Source organism: Chionomys nivalis, chromosome 22 (assembly GCF_950005125.1).
Source record: "Chionomys nivalis chromosome 22, mChiNiv1.1, whole genome shotgun sequence".
NCBI classification, from domain to species: domain Eukaryota; kingdom Metazoa; phylum Chordata; class Mammalia; order Rodentia; family Cricetidae; genus Chionomys; species Chionomys nivalis.
This window is the reverse complement of record NC_080107.1, coordinates 48,760,698-48,776,418: the sequence shown is the minus strand read 5'-3', so window position 1 is coordinate 48,776,418 and position 15,721 is coordinate 48,760,698. Positions and strand designations below refer to the sequence as shown.

Sequence of the window (15,721 nt, the reverse complement as noted above, 5' to 3'; positions counted from 1 at the left end):
TGTCGAGAGAGCTACATGTGCCAGGGAGGGCACTGTTGGGTACCCCATGCATCATCCCACGGTGCAGTAAGGGAGGGCACTGTTGGGTACCCCATGCATCATCCCACGGTGCAGTACAAACATTACATCTGTGCCTCTGGGATTCATGGGTAAGATGGTTTAATATGGATGCTTGGAGTTCATGAAGGGCCTTTTCCTCTGTGCAGCAATAATGCCATCATCCCTAGCCAACCGAGAAGCTTGTTTGTACATGGGCTTTGTGTTTTTATCTCATTGCAACAGGAATGGACCAGATACTGTCATTTTCTTTTACAGTTGAAAGGCTCCGATAGTGACCCTTGTCCTCACCACAGCAGCTGTGGGGCAGGAGGTTGTGTTCTGAACTTATTCCCCAACAAAACAGCCGATGCTTTGGGAATCATACATCAAGTGGCCGCCATAGGACTGCTGTGCTCAGCTCCTGTTGCAGATGAGGGGCATTTACCCGGCAGATGAAACTCCGACTCAGGCTTAAGTGACTTACCCAGAACCCCATGGCTAACAAGCTGGCACCATCGCGTGTTTGACTGACACCGGTGCCCACACTTCTCCTTCCTCTTGAGCGTGGGACTCCAGAATCTCTGGCTGTGTCTGATAAATTGCTCCTCTTGGCTTATGAATAACATGGCAAAACAAATTACTTAGGGGACCTAGAAGGAAGTTGTTGGCCTTGTGTAAACTATATTGGAATGTCACCGAGCAGACAGCTCCGGAGGCGTCTACAAATATCTTCCAAAGATATCTCCAAAGTGAGTCACCCAGAAAGCAGGACGCCCCCGTGTTTTGGTTTGCAAATGAGTTTTGAGAAATGGCCTTGAGGTCTTGAGCTGTTGGCACTTTTCCCATCCCAATCGCAAAGGACTTTGGGAATGCCGCAGGAAAAGGAGAGGAAGGGATGGGGTACTGACTGCTTATTGCTCAGAGCTCCAACTCGTCAGGAGAGTAAAGACCTCTCTCCATTCCAACTGCATTTAATATCATTCCAGAAACTACTACCTGCCAGTAAGCCAGTTTGCCGTGCCTCAAGGACACCCTGGGCTCTCTAACACTGTGTGGTGACTGTGGCTAATAACAGAGGGGCCTTGTTTTGAAGTTTACATTTTCACTACCCTATTTTATGACTCTTTATCAAGCATGTTGAGTTGAAATCTAAGTGTTCTTGTCTCTGCTGCTTGTGGAGATGTCAAGGAGGGGTGGGTTTGACTGCTCTGAGTAACTTTGGGTAATGGTGGAGGACCCAAGGTCCGGAACCCTCAGGAGCTGGTCAGTGGGTGGTTTGTGTTGAGTATGAAGAAGCCCGAGGCATGTGTCAAGATGGGGATCAAAGGCGAGCTCTAGGGATTCCTTTGTAAAATGAAAGGGAGAAAGCGGGAGCTGTGGTGGGGGCCGGTTTCCAGGCAGACTTTCTTACAGGTTCATAGCATAATCTGTGGGAGCAGAAATCCAATCTGATGCCCAACCATATGTAGCATGCAAATTGGGCTGCTTCCCTGAGAGCAGCCAGGCAGGGTCTGGGTCAGCTGAAGAGGAGAAAAAACAGCTCTTGTCTGTGGGCCACCAGCTCGGCTGCCTCGTTCCAGCGGGGGTGGGGCGCGCAGCAGATTACAGCTTTATTTGTTTAAACCTCGGCATCTGTAAGCATTCACAGTCCTCTTGACTTGTGCTGCCTGGTTGTAAAAAGAACAGTTGAACGAGCTCATTGTTTGGGGCTCCTTTCTTTAATGTATTTTACAAACACGCACAGTGACAGGCCTGACATGCAGATTTCTATGTACTCGCGCTTCAGTCTGGGATTACAGCATTAATAACACAGTTCCGTGCTTCGTGCCATTTTTAAGCATGATCGTTATGATAAAGGGCATATACTTAATTACAGGCCTGCTTAATTACAGCTCTGTTGAAGCTCGTTTGTTTAGGAGAATGCTAATTGCGCTACGGAGCCGCGGTACATCCTCGCCTTCATCTGCTCCGTGTTGCTCCGATCCATGGAGCAGCATTTGTTAAAACTGCCACCAGGATTTTTTAAGTAAAAAGAAGAAAGCAGTGGCCTGACACTAAAGGGACACCGCTTCCAGCCAGAGATCGGTAGGGACACCGCTTCCAGCCAGAGATCGGGAGCCACAGCCCAGGACGCTCTGCCCACATCGGACCCCTGGCCGCTGTGTCAGGTGTGGCTGTTGGCAACGCGTGAGGCCCATTTTCCAGACAGGCTCAAAGGTGTGGTGTCCCTGCATACATAGCCCTCTTTCCGCCACAGGCCGTGCCGGGAGCCTGTCACAGCCCTGGGACTCCTGGGTGCGTGACTTACGGAAGAGGCTGCAAGTGGGAAGGTTGAAGGTTCACCCCCGTGGATGAGGAAAGGAACAAGGGCCCTTCCTTGTCTTTGTGGAAGAGACCTTGGGAGGACCATGGACTTCCACCTTTCCTCTCGCATTGCATCCCAGGCTTGGAGGAGCCTCTGTAATTTCACCCTGGGAACCCAGCTGGACAAAGGACCAGAACCTGCTCAGGTGTCATTCCTGATTCTGTGACATGACTATGCACACAGGTCAGGGGGATCAGGGAGAAGCCCTGCCCTAATCCTTGCAGGTTGGCAGGACGCGGAGACCCTGTGAACCGTGTCCCCCGGCGATGTGTGGCCTGAGTAGGTCTGTGAGAGGCTGGCAGCTAGGACGTGCATCCAGTCCTGAACAGTCAGGGTAAAAACACACCAGCCCTGGCTGGGGACGGAGAAAGGAAGGAGGGGGACAGGGCTCCCTGGGAGAGGGGGGACAGAGATGATTTATGGCCAGTCTTGGGGATCACATGAAAAATGTGTGCCATCATTTTAAGGATTATGTTTGCCAAACCTCTGAGTATTTTCAAATATGGAAGGCTGTCCAGATAAGGCTCCTAGAATGGATGCTGTTGAATCAGAAGGGGCTTCCCAGGATCCTAGTGCTAAACTGCAGCGCACAGACCCTACCCAGCTCTCGCAAGTATCAGTGGCTCTGTCTGTTCCTTCTGTGCAGTGTATCTTCCAAGAGGAGAGTGAGGCCCCTGAACTGTAATTGGTCCAGCCAGCCCTTCTTCCTGTGGCTGTGGCTGTGGCTTCCGAGCAGACAGGGGCTTGTGCCCTCTTCAAGCCTCTCTTATCCAGCCCCACTCCGCCTGCTCCCTATGTGTTAGATGCAGTGTGGGTTGCTAGGCAGAGTTCCGCCTCCCTGGGGTAGCGGGCCTGAGTCTGCATTTCCACTTCCGTCTGGAGTTAGCTAAGAGTCCCACAATGCCCTCTCTCTCTTCAAGGCTCTCAGGATGATCATGTGAGAATATCATGGAAGCTCAGAGCAGACCAATGGTGCCTGGATCCTGTGGCCATGCTGTGCCACTATGGCCTCGAGAAGGGCACCTTCCATGTTCAGTGAACAAATCACATTGATGTGTCCAGCCAACACCAAGCCATTTGTTACTGTTGCTACTGTGTGTGTCTTCCCTTCACCCTGCATAGCTAAGGCCACACTGTTGTTACTGTTGTTACTGTTGTCACTGATGTTACTGTTATTACTGTCACTACTGTTGCTACTGTGCGTGTCTTCCCTTCACCCTACATAGCTGCACTAAACTATAAGGGGGTAAAGTCCATGCTCTGATGTAGCCCAAATGTCAGCATTCTGCATCAGATTCCACTCTTAGCCAACTAACAAGCATTCCTACTAGGTCCCTATCAGCCATATTTCACTTAAAAAACAAAAAACAAACAAACAACCATGTTTCTTCTTAGCTAGCAGGTGATGTCCTGACCCCCTTCAGAGCAGGTACTTAGGCTGTGTCATGTGGAAGGGGGATGTGGGTGCCATTCATGGAAGCCAGATGTCAACTTCGTGATGCCGATTCCCTTCTTCTACCTTTGTGTGATCCCAGGGCTCAAACTCAATCTCGTGCAGCAAGCACCTTTACCCACTGAGCCAGCCATACTGTATATGAATGTGCATGCATGCATGCCTGTCTGCACCACATACAGTGCTCATGGAGGCCAGAAGAAGATGTAAGATCCCTCGGAACTGGAGTCACAGACGGCTGTGAGTTGCCATGTGGGTGCTGGGAACAGAACCCAGTGTCCTCTGCAAGATTCTAAGTCCTGAGCCATCTCTCCAGTGCCTTGCCCTCAACCACACACACTAGATTCTTTAAATGCAGTTTGTTCTGTTAAATATGACCTGGAGGTCACGTCTGCTTAGGTATGTCCTGTGTGCCGCGAGCCCTATCTGGGCGGTTCATCTTCAGCTCTGCCCTGCTGGTTCTACCAGATGGGCTAAGATCTGTTCTCTAGTGAATGAGAAGAGCGGCTGACTGCCCAGCCTCCCGTTGTGAGTCCCCTTTACCAAATGACTCCTTGCAGTCAGGACTGAGCACAAGGGGCTTCCATCTCTGCTGCCAGTATAGGCAGGGGTGTAACTGCCACCACCATCCTGGTGGCCACATCATCATGCGGCCTCATACTTCTCACAGTGTGAGACACTCTTCTTCCCGCTGCCGTCTAGTAGGCTCCAGGTGAGGACGTCACTGTAGAAGTGGGTGAGGAACCTTGTTAGCCCCTGCACGGTGGCGGGAGCAGTGCTGTGCACATGCGCCCTTTTCCGTGAGAAGTAAAATACGATGGTTACCTGTGTCCAGCATCGTAAGCCAGGGCTTCCAGGTTCCTGCTTCCGGCCTGTGTGACCTTGGTGTCGGCTCCACCTCTGGAGCCTCTGTTTTGTCATCTCAAAAGCATCAGAAGTGATCTGAGACCCAGCAAGCGTTTGAGGGCAGAGCACGCAAGAGCTGTGTGGGGTGAATGGGAGCTTAAAGCTCACGTTGGGTGGTCAGCGGCAGGAGCCAGTGTGGCCTTTCAGGGTGTCGATGGGGCTTGCCTCCATCCCTGAGAAGCTTGTGGCTTTCCAAGGATCCCTCCTTCACGGCACTATGTCTGCTGTGACAGGCTCACAGGGGGTAGTAGGGCATTTGCAGTGGGTGTGTGAATCACTTAGGACTTTATCCCTCCTTGCTCTGCCAGTGCTGTCTCATGACCATGCCAGCATTCAGCCCTTCTCTTCCGGGTTGTAGGGCCCAGCTGCAGTGGGAGATGGCCCTGCAGAAGGGGGGGGCTCCCAGTGCAGGCCAGCCCTGCTCTTCATTCCCTCCCTCCTGCGTTCTCCTTTCCACTCCTGCTTCTCTTCGGCCCCAGCCCTGGAAGGTGGTCCCAGCATTTGAATGCCAAGGAAGTCTTCATTTAGGAAATGGGCAGAGGGGAGGCCCAGTGTCTGCCACAAACCACCCTCTCGCTGCAGGCTGCAGGTTCCTACGCTAAGGTCCAGATGTGTAGGCTGAACTTTGCCTCAGCTCTGTCCTGATTCTGCAGGGCACCGTCTCAGTCAGCAGCCCAGCTGTCTGTGCATGGGTCACACTGTGAGGGCCCTACATCACACGCTCCTCTGTGGCAAGACTGCCACCAGTTTAGGGGTGGAGACATAGACACAAGTTGATTGCAGGGGCTATGGTACAGAAAGGAACTGAGTTTCCAGGTCCCTGCGTTCCTCATTCACAGGCTGCTCATTCCACACCCTTCCCGCATGTGCACACAGGGCAAGTCTTGACTCAGCCCCAAAGCTGTGACAAGGAATCAGTAACCATGTATTCTCCCTTCCCCACAAACACTGCACCCCCTCTGCCTGGCCCTGAGCAAGTTCCTGACCTGCTTCACTGTAGACACATAGCACACCTCACAGTCATTAGCCAAGCTTCTTTTTCATGTGACTTCACAGCAAGTCCAGTCCAGGGCTCAAGCACTATCATCCTGACCACCAAAGTACTTGTCTTTCCACGGAAACACAGATGAATACCCAACACCACCAAAGAAAGACAGGTCGGCCTACAGAATGTACAGTGGACATGCCACTGCCAGCTTCCTCCCAGAATGCACCTCTGCCCCCTTGCAGCCATACATCACTTTCTTCCTGCTGTCAGGCCCTTAGTGGCTCCAACTACTTATGACATAGGCCAGAGCCCTGGGTAAGGAGAGGCTTCCATACCAGCCCCACCCTCTCTGTACTGACTACACTCAGAGGGGCCACACAAGGCGCCTGCATCCCTGGACAGGAGCGGAGGGCACATCCCACTCTGCAGCTCTCACTTGAGCTGGGCAGCATCTGCCTCCAGCCAGGGAGTGATTGGTCCTCTCTGTACCGACATCCTAGGTTGCTGGACAGCAGTCGTGTCTTCAATGCGTTCCTCTCTTTCCTCTCTTGCAGCAATGGATGGTGTGCCATTTATGATTTCAGAGAAGTTTTCCTGCATTCCAGAAAGTGTAAGTTTTATGCATGCTCCCCTCCCCTCCCCCACCTTAACCTGAAGTCCCTCGATGTCTATGCACCAGCTGCTCTTAGCGCCCTGGAACCCCTGGGCCTGGGCAAGCGTCTCTGCCTGTGTGCTGAACCCTAAAACCAGAAGGCACAACTTGTGAGAGCTGGGGTGCATTCTGCTCGTCTTGGGCCCTCCAGCCAGGGCCTGAACCTAGCAGATGCCTGAGAAGTGGAAGAAAAGGGCAGCTAGAGTCCAGGATCCTAGAGACACTCAGCAGATGAGTGTGTACAGCCACACTTTTGCATTTGAGCCTTGACTCACAGGTCTCAGTGTTTCCCAAGTTCGACTTCCTCATCTAGGTATTGTTTGAGACTGGCTCTCACCGTGCAGTCCTGACTGCCTTGGAACCAGCTCTATACACCAGCTGGCCTTGCACTTACAAAGAGCCACCTGCTTCTGCCTCCTGAGTGCTAAGATTAAAACATGCACTACCACAACCAGCCTTAACGTGCTTTTTGTTTGTTTGTTTGTTTTTGTTTTGATTTTGAGACATATAGCCCTGGCCTGGCTGGCCTGAAACTCACATCATCGATCTGACTGTCACAAACTCAGACCCACCTGCCTCTTCCTTCCTAGTGCTGCTCCACCACACATGGCCTTGGTCTTTCACTTCACGGTGATGAAGTTGGCCTGGTTCCCCACTATCAGTGCTGTGTTCTGTATGTCCTGCACACTGTGCCGTGGAGCAGTGTCAGATGCCTCTGGCTGTGGTCTGTTTAGGTTGAGCCCTGAGCCCTCTTGAATGACAGAGGAACTAGGCAAGCCAACCAAGAGCAGAGGCCAGTATCTAGACCATGAGAGGCCACAGCCAGGACCCTGTACTGGGCTCCGTTCCCTCCTGGAGACACCCCTCTGATAGTGCCTGGTCCTCAGGACTGCCTCTGCCCTCACTCAGCTGTGCAAGCCTGGGCCACGCTGGGTCAGTAAAATTGTTTCTGGCTTTTATTCTCCCTGTATAAGATTGCTTGAGGCATCACTAAGCACCAAGGCCCTAGTGTGGCCCAGCGAAAGACCCTCAAGTGTTTTTCTTGGACCCGGTTTAAACCACCCGCCTGGCGATCCGACCTGCTCTGTCGTTTCCATTTTTATGAAATATAATAGGCCTCCTCTGAGCCCTTCTGGTAAGCAGCTTAATCGTGAAAAATGCTCCTGACGTGACATGGGGAGCCTGAGGAACTTCCGCAGACTCCACTTGGCTGCGTTGCCATGGAGACACTGGCACCTCTCCCGCATGCTCCCTGGGAGAGGCAGCTCTGCCCTGCTCACCAGCTCCAGTCGGGAAAGTTTAGTGGACTAGTTAGGGCCTAATGATGCAACAGCTGGACCTCTGCTGGCTCCTGGGCCAGGCGGGCAGGCGGCCCCGTCCTCACAACATGAAGGCTGGCATCTTCAGCAGAGCCAAACTGTTTTGTGGCTACTGGAAGAGCAGCCCCAGGAGCTCGGGGTCTAATTTGGTGGCCCTATCCCAAGTTTGCCCTCACAATGTGCTACTGCCAATTCAGCAAGTGCTTAGGGCCACAGATGCAGGCCAAGCTCTGTGTTAAGCCCTTCCAAGCACTTCTCTGTTTAATCCCCCTGCAGCCAGACCAGAAGGGCCCACCCATGCCACTTTTAACAGGCTTTTAAATGTGGCCTTCAAAGTAAGTATGGGAGGGGGCATCCAGAGCCTCAGCAGGTAAAAGGGCTTGCGGCAAAAGTCCAATCACTGGAGTTTGATCCCTAGAACCCACATTAAAAAAGCCAGATATGGTGACGTGCATGTGTAATCCTAGCACCCCTAAGAGATGGAAATCATGAGCCAGCTGGCCTGGAGTACAAAGGATAACAGAAATGAGAGAACCGACTCCTCAAAGTTGCCCTCTGACCTCCACATGTGTGTCCACACTCACACTCTAAAAATCTGCTGAATAAACAAATAGAGAAGATTAATCCTTCCTGCACCACGAGGCAGCCAGTTGGGATCCAGAGCCTTGGATTCAGGAGCTAACCACTGGCTTTTCGCGATGCAGGACATCCAGGTAGCCCAGTGCAGGTGCTAACCCCAGCCCACTGCAGGACTCAAACAGACAAGTCCTGGTTTCTGTGTGGATTTCAGGCTCTGCCTGCCGGCGAGGCTGCAAGAGGCTAGCTTTCTGCTGCTCCCAGAAAACCCAGAACCAGTGTTCCTGGAAAACCAGTGTTCCTGGAAACAGCGTACCTGGATTCTGCACTGGCAGCCGCCCACACGGGGAGGCTCACACGGTTCAGCTCGCTCACCTGCGCTGACTTTCCCAGTCTGTGTTTTTGCTGAGAAATGTTCCACTGTCCACAGAATTGCAGAGCCCTGTTAGAGTGCGGTCTCTCGCTTTCACCACCCTGATCTTGCAAACATTAGCTGATGGTAGTCATTTCCTTCTTCAGTCTCTATCAAAGACCTGGTCCTCCCCTAGATACTGCAGACCCTTAGAACTCCCGTCGCTCTGTAGAGACACCAGATAGTGTGGCCTCGGGTAACTGCTTCAGACACTTCCAGTCCCGAATCCCATCACAAAAGCATAAATGACTCACTTTCTCCTTTGGTGTCAGGAAAAAAGATAAGCTAATTGACCATAGGCACACCTTCTGGGAGGCCATGGCCCCTCCCCTTACCCCCTGCCCCCAGTGCTGTGGATATGTGGCGAAGTTGTCTTGTGGTTCGGAAGGTGCAGCTCACCATGTGCTTGTGGTTTCTGCCTGGACCTGTAGGCTGAGCGTCACAATGTCCATTCCTGTGGTGGGGCAGCTTGTCTATCACAGTTGTCGTGAGAGCAAGGGGCTTTCTCCAGCCGTCAAAAGGGTGACTTGGTCTATATTTTCAGATGCAGCCGTTTGATCTCTTGGGAATCACCATCAAGTCCCTGGCAGAAATTGAAAAGGAAGTAAGTATGCTGGGCTTGCGACACTGCTCACTCTAGGGTCCCTGTTCCTCCATCAGGGCTTGGTTCCAGAAAAGGTGGGTGCAAGAGCCCTTCTGAGGAGAAAACCCAGTCAGTCATTTTGAGCGCACCCATCGCTTGCCAGAGGCCATGACCAGTGCCTTGTCCTGTCATCATTTGCTACCAGGACCATCTTAGACTGGACCAACTCTTAATCCAGAGGAATGTCCTAGACCCCTCATACTTAGCCAGGTCCTCCTTCCCGGCTGGTTTGATGGCATCTGGGCATCATAAGAAAGACACCAGGATCAGGGTCCAAACGAAAGTTCCAAGGAGACAGACCCGAAACAGTAGGGCTCCACAGAAGGCCAGGCCTGCTGGGGTTGCCCGTTTTTGGCCAGTGTCAGTGTGCACATCCTCATGTAGAGAAGACTGCTGCAGTCATGTGCTGCCACCAGAGCTCCTCAGAGAGGAACATTTGTCTCACAGATGGAAATGGCAGAACCATTTCAATATCCTTGGTTCCTTGGGGTTTTCTTGTATGTACCCAGCCAGCAGAAGCAGGCTGCATTATTGAAAGATGGCTGGAATCAAGGAAAATTGAATCAATGCAGTACAACAAATTCCTAAACCCGTCAAAGCAAAAACAAGACGAAAAACTCCCCCTTTGTCTTTGATTCTCAGTAAATCATAAAAACATGGTTGTCACCTATAGTTTTGTTTGCTTGCTGGCTGGCAACAGGAGGAATGGCTGGCACGATGCTGGAAATCTAGGTGTAGATAGAATTTCACATCTGCCCTTTAAACAGCCTTTGCCAGGGCTCCAGCATAGGGTGGGCCTCCCCATGGGGTGGAGTCTGTGGGTACCCAGGGGAGGCTTTGAGAGCTGCACTGGAGAACAAGATAGACCAAGGTCACGTAGACAGATTTGGAGCAGCCTAACTGCCTGACTCAGGCAGGCCACCTTCCCGCCTGTGCAGGGGTAGCAGGAGAACCAGCCTCAGGGTATCAGCCAGTGCTGTGTGCACAGGTGGGAAACTCTGGTGGCAACAGGTACCCAGTGCCGGGGTTGGTGCTACAGAAAAGGGCATCCAAACTTCCCCCTCCTGAGCACCCTGCCCTTGCCAGTAGCACCATTTCCTAAGCGCTCACATGGACACAGTCCTTGTGTTTGGGGCTGTGTCACCCTGAGTGACCAAGTGACCTCCTTCCTCCTTTGTATGAGGCAAGATTGAAGCCTAGTCTTGTCCTGTGACTGGAAGCCCTTGAAGGGGACTGTCCAAGCTGGTGGGGACATAGGGGTTTGGCTGGGTCCTGGATACAGTGAGTAGATAAGACCCTGTTGTCAGGCTGGGGCATGTGATATCCATACCAAATGTCTGGGTTCTCCCTCTACTCTGAGGGCTGGCACCTGGGCAGGCATGTTTTATGATGAATGTCCTTCACCTCAGTACTGAGTTGGGGTGTGGCTTCCCCCAAGACACAGCACTGGATAGTGAGGACAGCCCTGGAAGGAGCTTGTGGGCCTGATCCCATCTTTCTCATCGACTTCTCTGGGCCTGTTTCCTCTTCTGTCAGGTGGGGCAGTAAAGGAAATACCAGCCATGCTTAACGGGGCTCTGCTGAGACCGTGGGGTTTGGGGGCTCTGCTGAGACTGTTGGGTTTGGGGGGTTCTGCTGAGACCGTGGGGTTTGGGGGCTCTGTTGAGACTGTGTAGTTTGGGGGCTCTGCTGAGACTGTGGGGTTTGGGGGGCTCTGCTGAGACTGCGGGGTTTAGGGGCTCTGCTGAGACTGTAAGGTTTGGAGCCTGCAGAGCTGGCAGCATCACCATCACCACTGCCCATCACTACATCCTCCCTTTCCATGGGGCAGGAGGCAGTCTGCCTGTCCTGGTTAGCAGCTGAGGGATGCCATCTTGTTTTGTTTCTCACTGTGAGTCTGGGTGAGAAGACAGGCTTGTAGTTGTGGCTGAATCATGTTAAAGTTGCCTTAAGGAAGTGGTAGAAAGGTGGGAGAACAGCAAGTGGGAGTGGGGTGTGGAAGCATAGTGAGAGTCACCACGAGTGGGAGTGGGCTGTGGAAGCATAGTGAGGGTCACCACGAGTGGGAGTGGGGTGTGGAAGCATAGTGAGGGTCACCACGAGTGGGAGTGGGCTGTGGAAGCATAGTGAGGGTCACCATGAGTGGGAGTGGGCTGTGGAAGCATAGTGAGAGTCACCACGAGTGGGAGTGGGCTGTGGAAGCATAGTGAGAGTCACCAGGAGTGGGAGTGGGCTGTGGAAGCATAGTGAGAGTCACCAGGAGTGGGAGTGGGCTGTGGAAGCATAGTGAGAGTCACCAGGAGTGGGAGTGGGCTGTGGAAGCATAGTGAGAGTCACCAGGAGTGGGAGTGGGCTGTGGAAGCATAGTGAGGGTCACCACGAGTGGGAGTGGGCTGTGGAAGCATAGTGAGGGTCACCAGGAGTGGGAGTGGTACAGCGTCTGTCACTGAGGACCTGTCATCCATGTGTTTAGGGCATTGCCATGTCATGGTGTTTAGGGTGTCGCCACTGCCCCCACATTCTGAAGGACAGGGCCGTCCTCCGCAACACTCGGTGGGTTTCCTGGGAGCAGGTGGTTTTGCCTCTTCTAACCCTGATTGCAGAGTCGCTTCTGTGACACAGACCTCCATCATGGCCTGCATCCAGTGTTGGGCCTGAAGCAAGCAGGGAGTCCCTTAGAACAAATGTGGTGTCCCCAGGAGCTGGCATTGTGTTGTCTGGGTCAGGACACTTGGTTCCCCGCTGGCCAGGCTACCCCTGGTGCAGGAGCCCAGGTCTGTAGGAGGTGTCTCCACTGGCTGCCGGTTCTGTTATACCTTGTTAAACCCCACCCCCACACAAGCAAAACATAGGGTTCTGAAGGCAGGCGATCACCTTTAAAGTTTTTGTCGTTTATTTATTTCATGGCAGCGATGCACAGTGTGGGGTCAGAAGACAGCCTGCTTAATCTGTCTCTCTCTCCATCACGGGAGCTCCGCGGGTAGAACTCGGGTTATCGGGCTTGGCAGCCTCTTTCCCCAGTGAGCCATCTCACTGGCCCAGATGAGCATCTTTGACTTTGGGGCACAGGCTAAAGACCTGAACATCTAGGATCCTGCCCCTACCTCCTCCCTACAGTAGAGCAAAGTGTCTGAGAAGCTCTTCCTCTGTGTCTAGCCACCCTGCAAGAGAAACCGGACTGAGCCCCTGGCAGTGACTAGGCTGTCAGCAGGTGGCTCCAGTGAAGACAAGAGGACCAAGAGTGGCCTAATAAGTATATCCCTGTCCCCTCTCCTGAGGGTGGGGGCACAGCTTGAAGAAATAGTGTCTATCCCTGAAGGCAACTGGTCAGTCTGTCCAGCCAACATCAGACTGAGAATCTTAGTCACTGTTCTATTGCTTTGAGGAGACACCATGACCAAGGCAGCTTCAGAAGAATGCATGAAATTAGGTGCTTGCTTAGTTTCTGAGGGCTAGTCTCTGACCTTCATGACAGGCAGCACGGTGGCAGGCAGCACAGTGGCAGGCAGGCAGGCAGGCAGCACAGTGGCAGGCAGGCAGGTAGCAGTGGCAGGCAGGCAGGGAGCATAGTGGCAGGCAGGCAGGGAGCACAGTGGCAGGCAGTCAGGGAGCACAGTGACAGGCAGGCAGGGAGCACAGTGGCAGGCAGGCAGGGAGCACAGTGGCAGGCAGGCAGGGAGCACAGTGACAGGCAGGGAGCACAGTGATAGGCAGGCAGGGAGCACAGTGACTGACAGGCAGGCAGGGAGCACAGTGACTGACAGGCAGGCAGGGAGCACAGTGACAGGCAGGCATAGCACAGCACTAGAGCAGAAGCTGAGAACTCACATCTGAATCACAAGGTCATGGCAGAAAGAGCAAGACGAGGCCTGGCACGGGCTTTTGAACCCCGGTGACACATCTCCTCCAACAAGGTCACACCTCCAAATCCTTCCCTAACTGTCCCACCAAATATTCAAATAGATGAGTCTGTGGTGGCCATTGTCACTCAAACCACTTCCCTGGGCAAACTCTCCTGCCACCCTGCCCAGCACTGTCTGCCACTCACCTTCTTAAGCAGCCCTAGAGCTGCCGGACCTGCCAGCCTAAGAACAGTGAGGAGTGAAGCAAGAGAACCTCGGGTAAATGCCAGCGCCAAAACCCTATACCAGCTGCCAGCCAAGGGACCTGCCCTGGTACACCACAGCCTGGACTGGCAGTGAGCGATACGCAGCTGGAAGGAGACGGGCACCTGGTGCTGTATAGGCAGGGTACGAGCTCAAGTACAGGCTAATCCTGGAAGACTGGGAACACAGCAGCATACCTGACTGGCCGCGTGGCAAGACCGTCAGCACTCAGAGTCCAGGTGTCCGCAGGTTCCCTGTGGATGTGCTGGTGGTGGAGGTGACAGTATGATGGACAGGGCACTGGGGAAACTCTGTGTCTGGGCAGGTGCTGTGTTGATGGTGAAAGTGACAGGATATTTTTACAGGTAGGACACAGGTGAGCAGCGTGCCTGTCTGTGGTGGACTGTCATGTGTTGGCAGAGGAGATATGGTATCATGGACAGGATGTAGGCCCTGATCTACCTGTGTTTGATGCCAAATCTACCCATAGTTGGGGTTTTGGTTTGGTTGTTTGAGACGGTGAGTCTCAGTATGTAACTCTGACTGGTCTTGAACTCACAGAGATCTGCTTGCTTCTGCCTCCAGAGCTGATAGGATAGTGCACCTCCGTGCTCAGACCTCAGACAGATCCCTTTGCCGCTCCAGCCTCATAGCGGACTGTCACTGCTGGGCACCTCACAGCTGGCAGAGACCTTCAGGCGCCTCCCTGTCAAGTTTCCAGAGCCTGCTGGCACACACAGCCCATAAATTTCAGGAAGACACCCAAGAAAGGTGGTATTTAAAGTCAGAATGGAAATCCATGCCATCAGGCAGCATTGCAGCAGGGGGAGGAGTCTTCGAAAAGACAAAAACCTCACCATTCAGGCGTTCACGGAGATGTGGGTGGTGGAGAATGAATGAAGCCGTGATTAATACAGTAACTCATCCTGGAAGGCCAGCACTGTCGCGGCTCTCGGAGAGTTGGCACACACTCCTGTCTCCACTCTTCCAGGCCTCGGCAGGGCTCCTGTCAATTAGGTCAAGGCAACAGAGTGAATTTTACTGTCTCCTCTTCCCATGGGAGGTGACCAAGGAGTCACAAGGTTTTCTGGCCTGTCCCAGCATGTCTTCCGTCTTGTTTTTTTTTGCCTCTGTGGGAGGATGGTGTGCGGCTACTGTCCCCACAAAGCCACTGTCCTCTCCCCCATCCCCCAGCAAAAGCTTCTCTGTTAGGAGCGAGGAAATGCAATTCCACAGTGGTCCATGATGGAGCATCTTCCCTCTGAGTGAGTAGATGGGCATATAAATATTCCCCGTCTCCGTGGCTCTTTATTTCCCTTGTAAGCAGTTGCCCCATTTCTCCATCTGATGGATTTCCTGTCGCAGTCAGGGTGGGCGTGCCCACACTCTCTCCAGCCACCTCCTCTGAAACCATTCCTGCCCTGGCGCCCTGTGTCCTCTGTTTGCCTCACTCCCCTCTCCATCCCAGGTCTCCCGGGCCAAGAGCCAGCGGCTAGAGAGCACATCCCGCACAGACCTTTTAAATCACAAGCTATTGGATCCCCGTATGAAAGTGCATGGGCAACTGGGAAACCGGTCTCCAAGCTCCGCGTGAGCCAGCTCACCCAAAACCCAAGGTGGGCACTTGGGGCTGAGCTAGGGGTTCTCATTAGCTTAGCTCTCTTGCTGGTGGAATGGCCAGCCTCCTTTGTCAGAGGACCTGAAAGCTCAAAGAGGGGGAGTCTCCTTAGCAGAGGGACCATCTGATATTAATCACCCCCTTAAAATTGACAAGGGAGGCAGTTCATTTAACCACTTAATTGCTACAGGTTTTTATGGGCTGCTGTTTGCAGACATATTTAATGAAGAAGTTATAAATCTAAGAGAGCTTAAAATTTTAATTTTATCCCTAAATATTATCCTTGTTCTCGCGTTTGTAGTCGAGCCTCAGGAGTGTAGTCACGTGAGATACTCTTTAAATGAACATATTTGCTAACTGGCGTGATTTCAGTTTCTAAAACATTGGTTCCAGCAATTAGGCCTTTTTTTCCAGTTCCCAAATGACTAGAGGAATTCGTCTTGATTATAATTGCTCTTAGCCACGCATATCTAATTTGTGTCTTTTTAAGTGTTAATTAGTAAACAGTTTGAGCTGACATCTTTATGTGTTTGCGTGTTGAAAAATGGGGCTTATTGCTTATTTAGCTTGGGGCTGATTCCACTAGCATTTACGTCACGACTCAAAGGTGAAATTAATGGAAACACATTTGGCGGCATGAGGTT

At 52.6% G+C, this 15,721-nt stretch overlaps 1 protein-coding gene across 2 annotated transcripts in view; it reads left to right on the top strand.

Annotated features, from left to right (window-relative positions):
• The window catches only part of Mvb12b (multivesicular body subunit 12B), a 150,370-nt gene that overhangs the window by 117,439 nt on the left and 17,210 nt on the right, over positions 1–15,721 (top strand). For both annotated transcript variants that reach the window (XM_057755350.1, XM_057755351.1), the window contains exons 8-9: positions 6,306–6,361; positions 9,255–9,314. In XM_057755350.1, coding sequence (XP_057611333.1) covers positions 6,306–6,361; positions 9,255–9,314 — 116 coding nt within the window. The remainder of the gene's footprint in view (positions 1–6,305; positions 6,362–9,254; positions 9,315–15,721) is intronic.